General features: G+C 38.5%; 1 protein-coding gene across 1 annotated transcript in view; it reads right to left on the reverse strand.

The window, feature by feature from the left end:
- Positions 1-22,067, reverse strand: part of NKAIN2 (sodium/potassium transporting ATPase interacting 2) — a 545,680-nt gene that overhangs the window by 284,521 nt on the left and 239,092 nt on the right. Inside the window, exon 2 of the mRNA XM_059835455.1 lies at positions 16,299-16,436. Coding sequence (XP_059691438.1) covers positions 16,299-16,436 — 138 coding nt within the window. The remainder of the gene's footprint in view (positions 1-16,298; positions 16,437-22,067) is intronic.

Consider the following 22,067-nt stretch of genomic DNA (forward strand, 5'->3'; position numbering starts at 1 on the left):
TGCACTGTTTTTAAGTGTGCTTCTTGCCTGAAAGCCTATGTGTTTTACAAAAGGATTTTTCTTCTTTTGAAAGGTGAGATTCTGGGTACCTTTGTCTGAGTGTGCAGAGCATCGACTGGATTGCCAGGAGGCCTACACAGCCCCTGAGCCATGGCCAGGAGAACGTGGATACCTGGCACCAGCAGAGAATGGGTGTTAGTGCCAGCTGGAGATGAGGATCACTCTGGTGACACACAGAGAAAAACCCAACTCCTCTGAAGAAAATAATAAATCCTCATTGATTTCAGTGTTGCCAGCACTTACTTGGCATCTGTTTCCCAGATGGCAGAAAGGGATAAATCTGAGTGTCCCGCCTTCTGTCCCACCAGTGGAATGAAGACTAGTCTTACAGGGAAGGCAACATTGTATTTAAAATCTCTAGTCATTGTCTTGCAAGAACATATGTGATACTACGCTGACTTAATCAGACCTCTGTAGTTCCTACAGACTCTCAGTGATATGGTTTGTACAGGAATCCTCCTACTACACAGTCACATGTTTTAAAGTGCAATGGAGTCCAAATAACAGCATGTAAGGATTAAGACTTCTTTACCTCATTTCATGACCATTTTGCTAATTTTTGTCATCTAACATACAGACTTTATCTTCAAGTCCAAAAAGGATGTCAGTGGCTGTGCTTCAGACATTGCAGTCATATTATTTAACTTATTCTAACTTCCAGCTTACATTAATGATTACTTTTCACATCAGGCTTAAGACATGAAAATTAAATATATGTATTTAATGTTCATATATCAACAATTTTTCTTAACCAGTACTGTGGCTACTGCATTTTTATGGGTAAATTCTCCAGAGTGGAATTGTTTATTTACAGTTGTGTACAGTGTATGCCTTTCCTTAGGTCAGCCCTTTTGAGGCTTTTTAGTTCAACAACATGTGGATTCTTTTTTAATCCTGTCACTTTCTGTAAGTTCAGAGTGAACTGGATTTTGTTTCTATTTTGCATTTTTTTGACTTTATACATTTTTGCACATTAATTAGAGATTGCACTAAACTAAATTATAGATTCCTGAATTTCTGCAGTAAATCTAACTCCTGTGCAGTACTTCGAATAAACCTAAATATCAGTTTTAGGTCTCTGAAAAATATATGCAGTTTTGTTTATTTGTGGTCTTATCCGTATCTGAGCTGAAATGTAGACTGTTGACCAATGCCCATTTTCAGACTTTTTGTGGCCATAAACTAAACTGTACATTTTTAAGAATCAGTTATGCTAGAATTCAGTTATTGAACAGTAAAAAGTCAGTGTCAATAAAGTCACCTCAAAGAGACTTCTGACACAGAAAGAGCAATGTATCTTAAAACAGACACGTATCACAAAAAGCTGCTTATTCACACCGTGCCTATACTTACGTGAATTTAACAATGACATCTTTATGAGGGCAAAGCACTGTCAATCAACCTAAGACATGCAGGCAAAACCACTAGTATTGGTAGGAATTAAATTTATTACAAGGGTAAGTCTCTCAAGACAGAAATTGGATCTAGATTTTTACAGAATACAGCACATCAAGACAAAATCCAAAATTGGCTTAACTAGTACAGTAAGCAGTGTAGAACCCAGAAACTTTGTACCCTTTGTACCACCAAAAACATTTCAAATCTATGAATAGGTATTTCAACAAGACTAAAGCCAGAAGACTGCTTCTTGTTTCACAGAAAATAGAAGTAGTGAGTAGGTAAAACCAAACTCATAAGTAAAACCAGTGACACACTTGTTTCAACATTAAATTTCAAACAGGAACTTGCTCTTCAGGCAGATGCATAATGAGGTGAAATATGCAGAGTGCCCAGTGTCACAGGCTATGAGTAACTTTTTTGTACATGATAGAAAGGTTTTGAAGAAGATTATTTTAGATCTAGACTAGAAATGCCAAACTGCTTAACAGCAAACAGTTAAAATAAATGATGCCACCTTAAAATCCATAATTTTATTTTCAGTTTTATGACAGATTCAAAACATTTAAGAAAGGAAACCTGGCTGCAATAATTGTGCTTGTTTATGCATTAGTTACAGAATGCTATCCTTTAACAAAAATTTTTACCCAAGGACCAAAACCTAGGCTCTTCCTAAAGCTGGTGATTGAATTAACTTGGAAACCTCTGTAGCTATTTCTAATAAGTGCTTTATTTTTCTGGCTGGACACTCAACCCACAACATCTAAATGTTAAATTTTTTTGACCCATAAAATAAAAAAAAGCAAAAAAACCACCCATTGGTCTCAGAGCAGAAGCACCACAGAATCTTTAAGTGGTTTATTGGCTGAATAAAGCAGCATGGAAACCAAAACTGTTTATGTACGCACTCACCCAAAATTGGTACTGAAATCAATGAAAACAGCTGTAGAGCTTCATAAAATAATGAATTAAATAAATAAAAAAATCTAACGATCAGTATGATTGGAAGATACTGCAGATAAGAACCAAAGTGAGCAGCAGCACCATTGGTAACTCAAACTGGTATAGAGGAAATTATAATGTTTACTTGTAAAACTACAATGTTACTGTACTAGACTTGTTTAGAAGTAAAATTTATATTGATATGCAAAATTCTGTCCTTAGAGGCATTTATAAGTCAAATCATACCTGCTGAGTTCACAGCACATAAAATTCTGATTCACTATGATCTTTATTATTTTAAATTTATTTATTGTTTACACTTAAGTTTACCCCACGTGAATGTATGTGGCATTAACATCTATGCCTAAATATATACAATAACCCATAAAAACAAACTGCTAATAAATAGTGCCCTTGAGAGGTAAATTATAGAAATAGGGAGCGATGGAACTTTTGGAACATGTTTAATAGTGCATTTTACAGCTCTGCTCACTGTTTATCTTGCCTTTCAGCGTCATTCAGAAATTTTATCTTCATTGGTAATGGTATTCATAGGAACAGGAACAAAGCTTGAAAAAACTAGGGTGTCCCTTTTGTTGCGGAGCTTCAGGAGTTGAAAATCAAAATGAAAACATGAAAAATTGAAAAAGTTAAGTACAGATGGGAAATGAGAAACATCCCTGAAGTTCTGAAACGGAGATTTGTGATAAGGAGATTTACAGAAAGATTTTTATGTAGGTTCTTGTTTGGAAGGCAAAAAAAAAGTAACATTTGGAATATGACTGAAAAAAATTATCTCCATCTTCTCTCAAAATGTACCTGGACTTTAGTAAAGCCTTCGACATTGTCTCCCACAGTATTCTCCTGGAGAAGCTGGCGAATCATTGCTTAGACAGGTGCACTCTTTGCTGGATAAAAAACTGTCTGGATGGCGGAGCCCAGAGAGTTGTAGTGAAGGGGGTGAAATCCAGCTGGTGGCCGGTCACAAGCGGAGTCCCCCAGGGCTCAGTTTTGGGGCCGGTCTTGTTTAATATCTTTATCAATAATCTGGATGAGGGGATTGAGTGCACCCTCAGCAAGTTTGCAGATGACACCAAGTTGGGTGGGAGTGTTGATCTGCTCGAGGGTCGGAAGGCTCTGCAGAGGGATCTGGACAGGCTGGATCCATGGGCCCAGGCCAATTGGATGAGGTTCAACAAGGCCGAGTGCCGGGTCCTACACTTGGGTCACAACAACCCCAGGCAATGCTACAGGCTTGGGGATGAGTGGCTGGAAAGCTGCCTGGTGGAAAAGGACCTGGGGGTGTTGGTTGACAGACGGCTGAAGATGAGCCAGCAGTGTGCCCAGGTGGCCAAGAAGACCAACGGCATCCTGGCCTGTATCAGAAATAGTGTGGCCAGCAGGAGTAGGGAGGTGATCGTGCCCCTGTACTCGGCTCTGGTGAGGCCGCACCTCGAATACTGTGTTCAGTTTTGGGCCCCTCACTACAAGAAAGACATTGAGGTGCTGGAGTGTGTCCAGAGAAGGGCGACGAAGCTGGTGAGGGGTCTGGAGCACAAGTCTTATGAGGAGCGGCTGAGGGAACTGGCGTTGTTTAGCCTGGAGAACAGGAGGCTGAGGGGAGACCTTATCGCACTCTACAACTACCTGAAAGGATGTTGCAGAGAGGTGGGTGTTGGTCTCTTCTCCCAGGTGACTAGCGACAGGACTAGAGGAAATGGCCTCAAGCTGCACCAGGGGAGGTTTAGGCTGGATGTTAGGAAAAATTTCTTCACCGAAAGGGTAGTCAAGCATTGGAACAGTCTGCCCAGGGAGGTGGTAGAGTCACCCTCTCTGGAGGTATTTAAAAGATGTTTAGATGTGGCACTTAGGGACATGGTTTATGGTGGACTTGTCAATGCTACGTTAACGGTTGGACTTGATGATCTTAAAGGTCTTTTCCAACCTAAACGATTCTACGATTCTATGTTGATCTATCACAGCTTTTCCTCTGGTACTGAGAAAATATCTGTCTTTTAGCATTTCAGTTCCCACTTTGGAATGCAGTGGGGGGAGTACTTCCCTACTTCAGTAGTGTGACACAGGACAGAGACATCAAAAGCTCTGAGGTGGACAGATACTCCATGAATGCATGCTATACACATGTACAAGATGTCAGCAGTAATTGATATATGGCAGCTACAAAAAATACTGAATAAACAACATGGAAATTCCTAGCAACAGGTACAGGAGCAACTGTGGGAAGTACGAGGAAATCTGATTACTCTAGATATAGAGAAATATTTGGCACTGATCTACAGAGGTCATCTCAGAGCAGTGGAAACATTACCTTATCCTTGCTTGATGTTTAATTATCTCTAGCTGGCCAGAGCTATTGGGGGTTTGAAATAATTTTAAGGCTTTCAACTGCAGTTTAGGTAGAGGTAGCAAACCCCATGGATTTTCTCTCTAATCTCTTCCTCTGAGTATCTGTTAAAAACATCGTCAGCTAAGTTGTTCATTCTCCATGCTTTTTACAGTATTTCAACTACAAAGCGCCAATTAGACATTATTTTAAGAAAAAGGGCTGATTGTTCTTAAAAAAAAGGAAACCAACCACAAAAAAACTGTAGAATAAAACCTACTTGTCATTATAGCGACAAACCAGAAGATGTATTCTAAAGAAAGAGAAAATGAAATGCAGAGGAACCTCATGTTTTGGCACCTTTCCAGGGATTCTTTTAGTGAGCTATCTGGTTTGAATGGAAAGAAAATACGCTATATGTTATTAGCAGTTCTACACAGAACTGTATTCCTCAGTGGAGACTCCCTGGAAAACCATCTTCCTCTTCTGTGGAATGGATGAGAGAGAGACATTTTGAATGGCTACTTTTTAAATGTGAATATGAGTCATTGAAAGGGGATAAAAGCATTAGGAAAGGATGAATGTAGCTGAATTCTACACCAGTTAAAACTGCTATGAAACTAATAATTAAGGATTTAAATTAAAAATATCAGACAGCTTCACACACTGAACAGGTTCTGCATAAAATTTCCTGGAAATCAATGCTGTACTTCATTATATGATGCAAACTATAATTTTTCATCTTGTAGTGCTCAACATATATAACACTTTAAAAAAATAGTATTAGCTAAGTATCTTTAAAAGGATGTTATAATGGAAAACTTAAAAAACACTCTGAAAATTAATGAAAATCCATCTCATTCTAAAAGAAAACAAAAATCCAAGCAGAACTGTTATTGAAGTAAACTGTTCTGGAGTCTTGTCCAGGGTCTCTTTCACTATATTTTCTGAAAACATCTCAAATTAATTTTCAAGATTCAGTGGCTCTAAGAACCTAATAGATTTCATGCTCAAATAATTGAGAAGAGTTTATTATGTTTTCAAAATGTTTACTATTTAAAAGGCCTCTTAAAGTCTGACAGCTTCTCACTCAATTATCTACAATGAAACTCCAGAGGACTGGTACACTTTTTCTTTTTAGAATGCTGTTTTCTGACAGTAGGGGACTTCTGAAAAAGTAATGTCCTATACAAAACTCAGAGAAAGCACAGACTTAGGTTCTCTTAATTGGGATAATTTCCTTTTTACATCTTGACTAGTTCTCTGATCAACTGGGGTTTTTTTTCCATTGTGCTTCCCTAGAGCTGGCAGACTGTCTGGGTGCTCTTTAATCTTGAAAGAGTATTTACACTTTCTTAAGTAGAAGTTGGGTCAGGTTTTCTGAACATAGAAGAAATTTCCTTTTCATAATTTCCTTTAGATTAATCCTTTTGTATCTCAATGCCTCACACCTATGTTCCAGTGAAGAGAGCAGATGAAAGTAGTCAAACTTTACTCAGACAATTTCTATGAAAAAAAATTATTTTGTGTGGTCTTTTTTCTAAATAGTATAAAAATTTTGAAGTTAAGAGTCAAAAAAGGCAGAAAATGCCAGAGAAATTTACTGTAGGCTACCTTCTTTCATCTACTTCCAATCAGTCAAGACAGATGCACTCTGTATAATATTATACTAGAAGTGATTTTCTGACAAGGCTCAGATGAATCTCAAGGGCTGAAAAATATGAGATCTGTTGAGATCTCTTGCAAGTTACCAAAATATTTCTAAAAGGAGAAGGCAAAATCAAAAGGCCAAGTTAATCGAAGCCTAGATTAGCTTTCTGAACTGATTATCAGGTAAAAAAGCAGACCATCTGTTTTAAACTGACATTTAAGACTCCATCAATAAACTAACCAGTAAGCATAAAGAAAGAATGACTTTTTGACCACTGGAATAGTTAAGCTTTTCTTTCTTCAAGTTCTGTCTGTGTGCGATGCGTTAGACTCAAAATTTGGATTAGTCGAACCCCTACAGCTATGACACTGACATACTAGCTATTCATTAACTTCTACACCCTTCACGTTCGCACCCCTACCATAAAGTAGGCTAGATTCAGTTTCAAAAGTAAACTGCTGAGCCTGTCCTCTTAAATATAAATGAAAGCACATTTAAATCCACAACATACTATAATCTTTTAACACAACAGCAGCAAAAGCACTCTATTATACATCATGCATCCCTGTGAATTGAAATCCCTTTCCGCAAATATTATTTAAAGTCCAAAGGGCAGTCTTCTACTTATATCCCTACTGATTTTTCACAGCATCTGCCAGAAGTGAGCAAAACTCTCCAATAAAATAGCAGTTAGCAAAGTTTACAAAGGTCATTCTTATGGAGGTTGCATCCAGTAGTGAAAGGACAGACTATAAAAAGAATCTCAGTCTCTACTCTTCTGTGGCATCCAAATTGTTATCAGTAATTTTCTATAAGCATTTTTAAGAGAAAAAGTTGTAATAACATGCTTTTGCTCCAGGTATTTCTGAACATGGAGATATTTCAGAAAACACTGACAAGATCTGAAAGAGGATTACTGTAAAGGTTACCAGGACAAAGGATCTTTTTAGGAAGGTGAGCTTCAACAAACAGCAAGCATCCCTCAACCAAACTATTTAGTACAAATTCTGTAACGAAAAGAATGTTAATGATATTGAATACTTATCATGGAAAGTGCTAAGGAGAATTCACGTTGCTATTCATGGCACAGAAAGTATTTCATGAAAGTGCCCCTATGCAGTAATTACTATACCATAAAATATCAGTGCTTCATTAAGCATCGATTTATCTGGCATAATGAAAATGAAACCATGAATGAAACTTGGGGTTAATTGAGGGTTGAGGTGGATTCTCCAGCACTGTAATAGTCTTAATTCATGTCATGATTTGGAGCTTTAGCGGAGTGTCCCAAAAATGGTTCTGCAACACTCATTTTGAAGGTTTACCAGTACTCTTTTAAGTTTTCTATTTTTATTCAGTACTTTTTTGTTTGTCCTCATACTCTTGGTCATGCACTTTGCTCTTCAAAGCTTTTTCTTACTTCTGTACAATCCTATGCTGTATTATAATTTTAATAATGTTCTTTAATTTACTTCATCAGACAGAAACTCTCACGGAGGTGCTTATTTTAGTTACCCGTCTCTACTAAGCAGCCATATGAGTGTGCTGTTTCTCCTTTGCTTTGTGTCCTTTTTAATTGGGGAGTCTCTGGGAATCCTAAACTATGATCAAGGTTTTATTCCCCATTTTTCACCAAGATGAGGATTACTAATAAATGTTTGATTCTTGATATTTCCTGAGGCACAGTGATCACTAATATTGTAGTCACTATTATTTGATGACTCAGATATAATTATTTTTTAACAAACTCATCTGATTCACTTTCAACTGAGGGCAAACTTTCTATGTGACTTATTTTCAGTCAACACCCCCATGAATAAAATGAGTAAGCGTTAGGGAACTATTTTGTTAAAGTTTGGCCGGACTGAGCATTTTTTCTATTTAGGTGCAGACAGAGCTTTCCATAATGACCACTTTGTGGGATGCTATCATCTCCATCTTGTATAGTTTGTATTTTCTAAATCTTTTTGATCTTTCTGATTGAAAATGTAGCGGTAGTGTGCTTATATTACTGTGACTTGAAACTACTGGATGAGTATCTCCACTTATTTCTTTCCCAGATGTAAGAACTTCTTTATACACATGCAATTCCCAAACAAAATAGCTATTATGTCCTCCCTGTTTAAGGCACACACTCACTATATGGTGCTTAATTTCTGGGATTCTACTATTTGGGGAAATTACTATTCTGTCAACATTCTCATTTATTGCCTGTCATTGAGACACCTCTCTTTTTTGTTCTGTCTTAGGTTTTCCAGTGGGTATATATACATTTGGGTTACCTCTGACTTTTTAGGCATTATGTAACTTTTTACTGACACAGATTTTTCTACTAACATGGAAATACAACCTCTGTGGTCACACAATTCCTAGTTTTGATCTGGCCTGTAAGTACTAAAATACAAATCAACTTGCATCACAATATTTTCAACCTGACTGAAACCAATAAATCCTGGAAGTTTTACACTGAGAACAGCATGGATAATGAAAAATGTTTCCTACAAGTACCATTGCCAATTTTAAGTGGATTTACTTCAGTCTTGTTCAGCCTGCTTTCTGGTTAACATTCAACAAAGACTTTAGTAAACATAGTAGCAGAATAGCCTAAAAAAATAATTATTCTGTTGCTGGTATTAGTGATATTTGCAGAAAAGAAATTCACTTGCCAGAAATGTGAGTTTAAGAGGCTGGTCTTCTTCGAAATATAAGTAAATATAATATCTATTTATTTATATAGCTAACTATTTTATTGCTTAATTTATAATTAAAAATACCAGAAATCTATGTTGAATATTAGCATCATTGTATTCAGTAACTGAATACATTGAAAAAGCATAGATACAAACTACAGAATAAACATTCACATTCATTATTACCCATGGCAAACTACTGAATCAAGGAAAAAACTGAGGAATATCATTATGTGCGCTTGAACGACATGTTAGCAAACAAAACATCTTGCCAATGGCACATTTTGAAACAGAATCAGTATCCTGATTCACAGTCTTCTGTGACAGCCAACAGACAAAGCTGCTACTAAAATGTTCAAGGTCTTTATTTACTTAATTGTACTTACAGTATTATTGGGCATTAGCTCACAATGATTATGCAGAAGATTATTGCTTGTGTCCCCACATTATCATTTGCTCAGAAAAGTTGTGTAGAACATAGAAGTAGTTTGTGTGACTATGAGCCTCCTTCTATAAATAAATGTCTACATTTTAGTTGCAACATGGTAAATTATCACATAAGTACAATTAAGGTGAAGCAGTGAATGATTTGTCTCAGAATGGAGACAAAAGTACTTCCTGAGAGAAACCCCTTTATAGAGAGCAGTCTCAGGTAGGAGTCTGACTTCACAGACTTAAATAGCTTTGTGCCTTGCAGGCTGACCAGAATATCCAACGACCATTCTCCTCTTTATTAAATGGGTTTTTATATATTTTTTTTTTCCAACAGCTATAAAGAAAGCAGAAGTAAAATATATTTTTTAAATAATTCCTGTAGTGAGCTTGAGTACATGCACTTTCTTACTTTAAATAAAACAAGTATCTGGAAAATAAATCAGATTAGGTCAATAAGGTAAATTAATCTTAGAAGAACTCAGTTATTAAAAAATGTTAAGCATAAGAATCCTTTCCTTTTACTATAAATAACTGTTTCATCAGGAAAAAGAACTAAAAACTGGTTGTCTTACAAGATTTAGCAAAATGGTCTCCTGAAATGTTTTCTCACCAAAAATTCTTGCCAAATCATTAACTATACAGAGCCTGTGTTTAAAAAGTAGCTCAGAGAGCATGGCTCTAGAACTGCAGATTCCCTGCTGTTGTTGGCTTTACAGTTTTCTATGGCATGGTTTATGTTATTTGATAGTATCCTGGTAGGTACATATGAGAGATGAACTGCTGCACACTTTAATGTACTACTTGAAACACTTAAAAAACATGGAAGATACCACATTGCAATATACAACTGAAATACTCCAAAACAGATCTGGTAGAATCAGGGCTATTTGTTGTAGAAGGCATTAAGTAGATCCCACTAGGGGTGTTGAAGCCATTGACAACATCTAGTCTTTAAAAAGGCATATATTAACTCAGTTATACTCTCTGGGGCTTAATGGTTTGGCACACTGATGATGCTGCAAGAAGCTCAGACATAATGTAATTGCGTCTTTCTCTTTTTTAATATATATCAGCAATTACATGTTAAGTAATGTACCAGTAATAATATATCCTTTTCTCCAAGACTTAATGTGACCAGGTATTATCCTGTACAAGATTCTTTTTGCTATTAAAGGTTGCAAATTTGCTTTGAGTCAAATTGAGATCCTTGTTCTCTTCTGCTAGTATACTGTACTCTGTATGAGTCCCTATTATGTTCACTACTATTAGGGGGTGTTACCATTATGTCTAAGAGAAGGAAATAATAGAACAAAATTAATTCCTGGGAAATGTTAGTAACGTTGTTGTCCACTGCATAATTTTGCTTCACACACACCCAAAGTCCACTTGAACTGTGTAATGAATAGGTCATTCCAAGAAAAAAATTTATACAATCTCCTACTATCACAGGTTTGAAACAAGGTTAATTCCTTCTGGATTAAAAGTTTTCTCTCCTACTGGTATCGGATCTTCACTTTATGCTCAAGGCAGGAGAATTTGTTCTTCAGTGCAAATGCTTTTTCACTTTCTTATCACTCTTGCTTTGTCTAGAAGACTACTCAATAAAACCTACAGAATTGTGCAAAAAATCTCTCTTTGTTGGAACTAATTCTAGAAGTAGTAAATATAGCAGGTCTAGAAGGTACAAATAAGCAGTGGAAATTACAGTGGAATCTACCTCCCAGACATGATTTTCCTCAAATTCTTGTATTTCCTAATTCACTTCAAAGTTTTTCTCTGTTTACGTCGCTGTCAAGCTCCACTAGACATTCCTTTATCTTCTTCCCATGGCAGTGAAGAAACAAAGTACTTAATTTTACAGTGCTACCTCTGTAGCACTGGAGAACCATAAGGTGGGCTTCACCTGTCAGGATTCCTCTGTTTGGAGAAGAGAACAACATACAGTACAAATGGGACATTTTGTCTTATATATTCTGCGAACGCTTTCTAGAAATTTTAAGAGAATAGTAGAATGACATTGCTAACGTTTTCCTTAATGCAGGAACCAGAAAACATCCGTGCATTCAGTGGCATTTCCTTACTCTTTTTCTTTCATAGAATCACAGAATGGTTTGGTCAGAACGGGCCTTTAAAGCTCATCTAGTCCAACCCCCCTGCCATGGGCAGGTACATCTTTTACTAGATCAGGTTTCTAAAAGCCCCATCCAACCTGATGTTGAATATTTCCAAGGATGGGGCATCCACAACTTCTCTGGGCAACCTCTTCCAAGGTCTTGCCATCCTCATTGTAAAAATCTTCTTCTTTATGTTCAGGCTAAACCTACCCTCTTTCAGTTTAAACCTATTGGCCCTTGTCCTGTCACTACAGGCCCTGGTAAAAAGTCTTTCTCCATCTTTCTTATAAGTCCCCTTTATATATTGAAAGGCAGCAATAAAGTCTCCCTGAAGCTTTCTCTTCTTCAGGCTGAACAACCCCAACTCTCTCAGCCTTTCTTCATAGGCGAGGTGTTCCATCCCTCTGATCTTTTTTGTGGCCCTCCTCTGGACCTGCTCTAACAGGTCCATGTCTTTCTTGTACTGTGGGCCTCAGAGCTGGACACAGTACTCCAGGTGGGGTCTCAGGAGAGTTGAGTACAAGGGGAGAATCAGCTCCCTCAACCTGCTGATCACACTTTTATGTCACTCACACTTTTTATGCAGCCCAGGATACAATTGGCTTTTTGGGCTGCAAGTGCACGTTGCCAGCTCATGTCCAATTTTTCATCCACCAGTACCCCCAAGCCCTTCTCTGCAGGGCTGCTCTCAATCAATTCATCCCCCAGTCTGTACTGACATTGGGGATTGCCCCGACCCAGGTGCAGGACCTTGCACTTGGCCTTATTGAACTTCATGAGGTTCACATAGGCCCACTCCTCAAGGCTGTCAAGGTCCCTCTGGATGGCATCCCGTCCCTCAGGCGTTTCAACCGCACCACTCAGCTTGGTGTCATCTGCAAACTTACTGAGGGAACACTTGGTCCCCTCATCCAGATCATCGATAAATATATTAAATAAGACCAGCCCCAAAACTGAGCCCTGGGGGACTCCGCTTGTGACCGGCCGCCAACTGGATTTGACTCCATTCACCACAACTCTCTGGGCTCAGCCGTCCAGCCAGTTTTTTACCCAGAGAACAGTGCACCTGTCTAAGCCACAAGTCACCATCTTCTCCAGGAGAATACTGTGGGAGACAGTGTCGAAGGCTTTGCTAAAGTCCAGGTAGGCAACATCCACAGCCTTTCCCTCACCCACTAGGCGGGTCACCTGGTCATAGAAGGAGATCAGGTTGGTCAAGCAGGACCTGCCTTTCATGAACCCGTGCTGGCTGGGCCTGATCCCTTGGTTGTCCTGCACGTGCCCTGTGAGCACCCTCCAGATGAACCTCTCCATGATCCTCCCCCGGCACCAAGGTCAGGCTGACAGGCCTGTAGTTCCCCGGATCCTCCTTCTGGCCCTTCCTGTAGATGGGCATCACACTGGCAAGTCTCCAGTCGTCTGGGACCTCCCTGGTTAACCAGGACTGTTGATAAATGATGGAGAGTGGCTTGGTAAGCTCCTCTGCCAGCTCCCTCAGTACTCTTAGGTGGATGACATCAGGCTCCAGGTGGTATAGCAGGTTGTTAACTGCTTCCTCCTGGATCATGGGGAGTTTATTTTTCTCTCCATCCTTGTCTTCCAGATTGTGGGTGTCTATATGAAAGGCCTTACAGAAGTCTAGATAGATTACATCCATAGCTCTTCCCTTGTCTACTGATGCAGTTACTCCACTGTAGAAGGTCACTAAATTAGTCAGGTGACTAATAATCCAGCATATCAGCACAGCTGGAAGCCCTGTATAGAAGGAATGGGGAGAAACTGAGCCTCCAGACAGAGCCCTACCCAGGTAAAGAACATTGCTACTTTCCAGAACCCTTAATAATTTGCATTTGTATTATATTAACTCTCAGGCATTTGCATTAATGGATCTTATGACAGCACTGCTAAAAACCACATTTACATCTCAGTCATTACGCTGGCTAACCTACTGAAATTCTTAATTCTTTGTTTCAGCATAGTGCTGTTAAGCAGTCCTTGTATCATTATTGTTTTCACAAAAAAATGGCTTACTTAATTGTTATCTTTTGAAAACACATCTTTGAAAAGACACTCATTCCCACCCTCAGAACAGGTTTTTCACCTCCTGAATCAATTGCTTATTTACTGGTTAATGGTTTAGGTTTACAAGCAAAAATGAATGTGTTTTTGCTGAACCTACATTAAGATTAACCCCTTTGATGATATTAAACTTCAATTTCCTGTCCTCTTTGTCCACAACAACTCCTGCATCCCATGTAATCTGAACTATTTTCCAAGGCCTGAAACCAAACAGTCACCTATTTCCGTCATCCACTTCTGAACTTCCCTGTGACTCTTGCGAGTTCAAGGACACACTTTCGCTTGTGGTGTCCCATCTCTCTAAAACTTATTTCATCTTCTCCCTGAGCCACTTTCTTTAAATCTCACCTTAAAACCTCCCTGCTCTCTTTAACCTATGATTCACAAACTCTGGAAAACATTTTTGCTGTATACTTTATGAAGCATGCACAGTAAAAAGGAGATTTATTGTGATCTTGTTGAAGCAAGCTATACTTGAGGTACTAACATGACTGTAGATTAAGGGTCCTATAGGGTCCACTCAAGATAGATTGACCCTTGCGGACTCTATCGAAGTCTCAGTATTTACATCCACTCACCTGAAAACCTTATAGCTACACCCTTGCAAGCTGATAGGCTGTTTTCTCTCTTCTCGCCTGTGAACTAATAATTTCACTCCTGATGTCAGCTGACACCACTGAGTTTTGCCCAGCTTCAACAAGATGCCTGTTCTGGGCCCACAAGAACTGAAGAAAAGGATGCACTTCCCTTATCTCCCCCTCCACTGACAAGTACCATTTCCCTCATCCTGACTTTAGATACTCTCCAAAGGGAGCAGCAGTAGAAATGAAAAAATCACAGCACTCCTCTGTTGATCCAACTAAATGAAGGACAAAAGTTTCATTGTTTCCTTATCTAAGCAGTCTGTGATAGATAGCAGACTCAGGTGTCTATTATGAAATCTGAGCAAGACAAACGATTTGATCTTAGATTGGTTCTATCCAGTTCATTGAGAGGATGCACGTATGCAAACTCACAAAGCCAGGGGAGCTACACAGTGATGGTGAGGGGAGCTCTAAGAAAAGACATGTGTGAAAATTAGTAGGATGGTGTGGCACAAACAGCATCATCCAGAAACTCATATGAATGTTACCTGTTTATAAGCCTGGTATTCCTCCCCATTCACAATGCACTCATCATTGTTAGCAGGTAATTTTCTGCACTTCTGTTGAAAAGGCCATTTAAATCTAGCTTTTTTGTTTATCTCAGCATTTTATGCTCATGCTCATTTTTAAGCCTTGGAATAGTCTTGGAATGGAACTTTTTTTATTTAACTGACACTTGCTTGAATTTTGGTTTGTTATTTTCAAGCCTTTTGTACCAGTCAAAGCACTAGAAACGAAAGAAAACTCCAGTTCACATTCACGTGACTCCCAGAGTTGTGACTAAATATTGAAGGCTTGCAATATATTTTTCAATGTTGATAATAAATGTTTTGGAATATATTAAATTGTGTGCATCCATAAAGACATTATAGGTGTGCACCCACATTTTCTGCATATAGGAAATCACAGAGATAGATACAAACACAAACACAAATGTTAATGTATTACTGTTAGCATCACACTACTGCAATGTGGATGGTAGCACAGGGGTAGAAGCAAAACCTTTCTGTCTCCTGAGTGATTACTGGTATATGATGGAACAGTATAAGAGGAAAAAGACTTTGCAGAAGTGGGTGCAAATTTAGTGAAGTTATTTTCATTTGACATGAAAATATCATTGTGTATAGGCAAATCTTTTCAACTGCTGTCTGTCTTTGAAAAGTATACAAGCTTTAACTGAATTAGCAGTCAATTTTAATAGAAATTTTGTTATGCAAATCTATTTCTAACAAAAGGTGTTCTGAACAATGGCTTTCAGATTTGTTATTTGGTCTTTATAGACCTACAAATGGGGAAAAAACCACACCCGGAGTATGAAATGGGGATTTTATTAATACTGTATTGTACCAGAGAGCACAGCAATACTGAGTCTGTGTATGAGGGGTAGCTAAATAAGGAAAAGAAATGGATTAAAAATATAAACATCCAAATCCTTACTTTGATTCTGGAGCCCTCAGTCCATAACCATGAAACCTGCATTTCTCACCATATTCTCATACTTCATTTTCAACTTGGACTATAATTTCTAGGATGGATATACATAACAGATAGGCACTGCAGCAACTATGGTTAATAACAATAATGAGTAGCTATAATAAATCATGGATCTGTTGGGGAGGTCCAGTGTATCTAGGAAAGTTATGGCTAGCATTTATTCTAGCTCTAAATCCCTGTAATTCTGAGGATACTGCAATTCTTAACTGACTTCATTTCTTGAAAGTTCTTATTGTCATGTCAAGTTCATATTGACTTTCAACTTTTCTAGGTTGTTACCACTTAATTATTGCAGGTGTCTCAAAAGCATAATAAGTAAATGTAAAATATTACAGAAGAAAGTTAAACCAAGATAAGATTTCTGTTTCATTTATAAGCAATGGAGTTTGGAACACTTTTTTTTTTTTACATGCACATCAAAATAAGTAAATAAAATTAAATACTCACTCCTGTTATGTAACGAGGTCTATACTGGATGGTTCCAAATAAGCCAAGTATGACTATAATAATGTGTATAAAATTTGCCAGGATGGGTGCCCACTGATAACCAAGGAAGTCAAATATCTGCCTCTCGAGCACAGAAACCTATGATTAAAAAGGAAAAGCATAAATAGATTAGAACAGACCAGAAAACATCTATTAGGCATTTCCCCTTCCCATACCCAAGATAATTGTCCCGAGTTAAAAAAATACTTCCGTCAGCAGTAAAATGAAATGAGTTTGCAATGTTTCACCTTCTTGTTTTAATGAAAGCTGCATTTCTCACTGACAGTTTACTGACTTATATTCAGTTAGCTAAAATATTAATGTGGGCAATTCTACCGAGATACTAAACTGTTCACTAGGATGGTATGTTTGCAGGAGAAACACAAATCATTAGTTATATCACAGAATCACAGAATCAGAATCACAGAATCACTAAGGTTGGAAAAGACCTGTAAGATCATCAAGTCCAACCATAAAAAAAAAACAAAAACAACAAAAAAAACCCCCCACAAACACAAACCAAAACCACCCACAAACCACAAAATACACCAAAACCCACACCAAAACAACCCACCCACACCACACAGCACCATGCCCATCAAGCCACATCCCACAATGCCACATCCACACGCTCCTTGAATACCTCCAGAGAGGGTGACTCTACCACCTCCCTGGGCAGCCTGTTCCAATGTTTCACTACTCTCTCAGTAAAGAACTTTTTCCTAATATCCAACCTGAACCTCCCCTGGTGCAACTTGAGGACATTTCCTCTAGTCCTGTCACCAGTCACTTGGGAGAAGAGACCAACACCCACCTCTCTGCAACCTCCTTTCAGGTAGTTGTAGAGAGTGATAAGGTCTCCCCTCAGCCTCCTGTTCTCTAGGCTAAACAACCCCAGCTCCCTCAGCCGCTCCTCATAAGACTTGTGCTCCAGACCCCTCACCAGCTTCGTCGCCCTTCTCTGGACACACTCCAGCACCTCAATGTCCTTCTTGTAGTGAGGGGCCCAAAACTGAACACAGTGTTCAAGGTGCGGCCTCACCAGAGCCGAGTACAGGGGCACGATCACCTCCCTACTCCTGCTGGCCACACTATTTCTGATACAAGCCAGGATGCCGTTGGTCTTCTTGGCCACCTGGGCACACTGCCGGCTCATATTCAGATGGCTGTCGATCAACACCCCCAGGTCCTTTTCTGCAGGGGAGCTTTCCAGCCACTCATCCCCAAGCCTGTAGCGTTGTCTGGGGTTGTTGTGGCCAAAGTGTAGAACCCGGCACTTGGCCTTATTGAACCTCATCCAATTGGCCTCGGCCCATGGATCCAGCCTGTCCAGATCCCTCTGCAGAGCCGTCCTACCCTCAAGCAGATCAACACTCCTGCCTAACTTGGTGTCGTCTGCAAACTTGCTGAGGGTGCACTCTATCCCCTCATCCAGGTCATCGATAAAGATATTAAACAAGACCGGCCCCAAAACTGAGCCCTGGGGGACTCCGCTTGTGACCAGCCGCCAGCTGGATTTCACCCCCTTCACTACAACTCTCTGGGCTCTGCCATCCAGCCAGTTTTTAACCCAGCGAAGAGTGCACCTGTCTAAACCACGAGCAAATGCTACACACCAGCAAATGCTATAATGTTCTAGGGTACCGGTGCTGAAAATAAATGGCAGGCTTATGACATCTTCTCAGCTACTTTGATTCTATTCACAAACACCATCCTTCAGTCTAGTCCTGTCTCTTTACTTCCCTTATCTCCCTACCTTTTGATTTTTTTCTGTTCCCTCTATCCCCAGCTATCTTGTTAGTGGGCTTTTACCTGTAACCAAATGCATGCAAATTTTTGACCTGGTTCTACTGATAATGACTCCCATTTACGTCCTCCCACTGTCACAAACATCAGCTGAAATATAAGCTGTTACCTAAGACTCTAGTTACTTAATTTTAAAAAGCGAATCCAGGGACAATCTTGGGCTGTTGATGACTGTTTTCAAGCAGTAACATTCCAAGCAGATAGATCACAAAGTAGAAAAACTGCATTTCTAACAGTATCAGTAGAAATAATTTCAGAATTCAAATAGTAGTTGTCCCTTAATTGGTGCTCAGATATTATATAAAAATACAGCACTGCACCCCAACCCATAGGCAGAATGGCATGTTTTGATAAAATTAGTATTGACATGAATATTAGAAGGCAATGTAACGGTGAAAGTGAGTTTAAACAGAAAGGGTAAGGAGTTTCTTTGACACAATTCCAACAATTTCACTAACTGGAGCGGTGAATAGATGCATTTCATGAAAATGTGAATAATCAAAATAAAATAAAAATAAAAATAATAATAAAAATAGAAATAAATAAAAATAATAATGACAACAACAACAATGCCACCACCACACACACAAAAGAAAGATAAAGCAGGCTGTTTCTTTATAAAGTTTCATTAAATGACAGGTGACTATTTACTCAGTTCATATTATGCTGTGGATTAACTGAATTAGGTGTATCTGCCACATACTCCATTCATTTAAAAAATAACACCTTTTGAGATCAAGTACTAAATGAATAATTAACTACTCTTCACCACTGTTCTTGCATGATATAACTATGGGAGAGCTTTTCAATTTTCATGCCACAGTCCACTGCCACACCAACACTTTCTTTTTGAAATTAAGTAAGAAAACTTGCCATTAAAAAGACAAGCCTACACTTACACCAGCACTGCAAATATAAAGAGTGTTAACTATACAGTACTTACCGGCATATGTTGAACTTTAAGATAGGGATTCTCAAAATAACCCTGGGGAAGTTTGTCAGCCATATCATTTTGAATTTGAAAGTTCAGGGTTTCATGTTAACCACTGAATTCCTCTCTAAAATGAAGATTCCTTTCACACAATGCATCCAGCTTATAGCCAGTCTTGGTATTTTGCCTAGCATTTTATTTTACAGATTTACTGACAGAAAGATATGCCGGTCCTACATCATCCAAGACCTTAATGAACTGATTTGTGCTATTCTACAACGCTCCCTAGAAAAGCAGCATCACAGAAGAGTTCCCAGAATCGCAAGATATAATATTCTAATGGTGAAAATGTGATGAAGAGAGAAAAGGAAGGCCAAGCTGTATTAGGAATTTCATGAAATCTCAGACTCCCTGTGCTTCTAAGTTTATAATTAAGAACATTTCCTTGACTACTGACATAGTCATTTATATAAAAAAGACCAACATGTGGCATAAAGTGGTGTTATGTAGGTCTGTGTGAAGTCTGTTAGGGATATCAGCAAAAGACGTGCTACACCCAAAATGCTGTTAAACAGGTGACAAAGGGAAAATCCTCACTCTGGGCACAGAGCTCTTATTTTCATCAGCTGAACAAAGAGTAAATGACAATAGCAAAGCAGTAGCAAAGCGTCTAGACTGTACAAGCTTCTAGTATAGTAACAGTAGGGATTCAGCAAGCAAAAAAATACAAGGGATGACGCAAACCGTTCAACCAGTAGGAAATCATACGGTTAAGTATGCCAATTATAGAGGAAAATTGCAGCACGGTAGTTAATTATATAAGAAAGTAGAAAACATAGTATTTCTGCTGCAACTTTAGGTTAAAAGGAAACTGCACTATGATGCATCAAGCATGTTTTTTTTTGTTTTATATTTTTTTTGGTGAAAGACGCAGTAGTTCCACCAAACTTGTTTATGGGGCTGTGCTGGATAAATGGCTATTCTGTGCAAATCCTCACTTCCCACACACCAATGTACTACTTTTTTTTTTTTGATGATTAGTTAGTTCTTCAGTACCAAGCAACCACTCCCTCAGATTTTGTGGTCATGTTGAAACTTCAGGTGGGAGGACCTACCAGAAAACATGGCACACAAGGCAGTGTGTAAATATTTGCTGTGCAGAACAAGGAAACCAGTCTGCACCACCTCTGTCCCTGTGTATCTACCTCATGTTTGCCATAGGCAGACTTGCTATTATACTTTCTCCTGTCACTCCAAGGAATCAGCTCTTTGTGGGGACTGTTGGATATGTGAAATGGCAGCATTCTGGTAGGCTGTGCAGAGATAAAATGCTGCAGAAACGCAGCTGCTGTTCCTTAGAAGATCAGACTACCACAGCAAGGTGCATCGCAGATTTATCAAATGGAAAATATAGAACAGAACCAGATCTTCATTCCCACTTCCTGAGAAGATGAAGGTGGAGAGAAAATAAAAACAACCCACAAACAAACAGAAAAACAATATGGACTTACTACGTGCAGTTACTCAAAAAAAATCTCATTGGGTCTGTGTTTCTAAAAGGGGAAAAGTGAAAAGTAGGACAAAGTACTGACAAAATCTATTAAAAACAGTATTATGTAGCTTCCTCCTCTTCCACAGATGTCAGAATCATAAGGGATTTCCTTACATAGCAAGAGAAAATACAGACCTGATTTTGAAAGATTTTTTTTTCCTTTTACTTTAAAACCTTAAAATTTTTGGTTAAACAACTGCACTTCTTTCTCAAAATCATATCCACCAGCTTCAAATGTTTAATGATGTTTCAAGGACATTACGGAGAGAAAAGAAAAGGTCTGACAAAGAAATATTCGTCTTTAAAGTCTAGGAATAAAGAATTGTCTGTTTTCTTTCTTCTTCTTCTGGAAAAAAGAGTTTAAAATAAGAACAGGAAAGAGGAAAAATGGATGCTTTGGATGAAAAATTACACTATGGTAAGAAAAGACAAATCTGTTTTAATTCAACTCCATTTTAATAATACAGTAAACTAAAAATGTAGGGTTATAGAGAGTCAGTTCGTAATGTTAGAAAACAAACATCCACCACATCATCTTCTTGGGCTTCCAAATAAATGCAATATCATAGACAGATTATCTTATGTGATCACTGATAAAATTATAGAAGAGTTAGGGGTAATTACAGTAAACCATTTTTACTAATGCATTTTTTTTCCAGACTTCTGCTGTTTTAAAAATAAATACAAAATAAAATCAGCCTGTATACTGTCAAGTTGGAATAGCTCAAAAAATTTGCAGATTCTTGTCAGAGGCTGGTTGTTAACAGGTTAACAGTGTTACTGACCTTGAGGGATCTAAGAATTGAATTTCTAGAGGATAAAGAAAACCGTTTTGAGATGATTCTTAAAGTATATGATTGGACTAAAATTCCAGACAGGAACCACAAAGGAGAAACCAGTCAAAAGATGATTTATAGCATAAACTCCAAAATGGAAAATGACAAAGTGCCTTTCCTCAGAAAGCTCCTTGAGAAGAAACTCAACCACAACTACTTCATAATGATACAGAATCAAAACTTTGCATTGATATAAATTAAAGTGCATACAAGCACACATATACAAGCCAGTATGTACAGCCCCTGCCAGCCAGGGCCCTTGGACAGCACACACAGCACAGAGGCACCCAGTATGCTGGGGCCTGGGACAGAGTCACACTCAACTGGTGGACTCACCAGCTGAGTCATGGTAACAGGCGCTCAGTTCACTCCAAAGGAAGAAGAGAGTATTAGCTTAAATCACAGTGAAGGAGAATTAAGCAACTGTGGTTCATATCATGACTGGTGCAGGCTAAGAATGAGCTACAGAAATTAAGCTCTAATCAGTAACTCATTAAGTCTCCTCAGCTCAATTGCGTTGCATCAGATGCCCACAGCTTCTAATCATTTGCTTGTGTTTTTAAGTTAGACATATGGGTTTTTAACGACTTTCAGTTCTTGGTTCT

This window comes from Gavia stellata, chromosome 2, assembly GCF_030936135.1.
Source record: "Gavia stellata isolate bGavSte3 chromosome 2, bGavSte3.hap2, whole genome shotgun sequence".
NCBI lineage: Eukaryota > Metazoa > Chordata > Aves > Gaviiformes > Gaviidae > Gavia > Gavia stellata.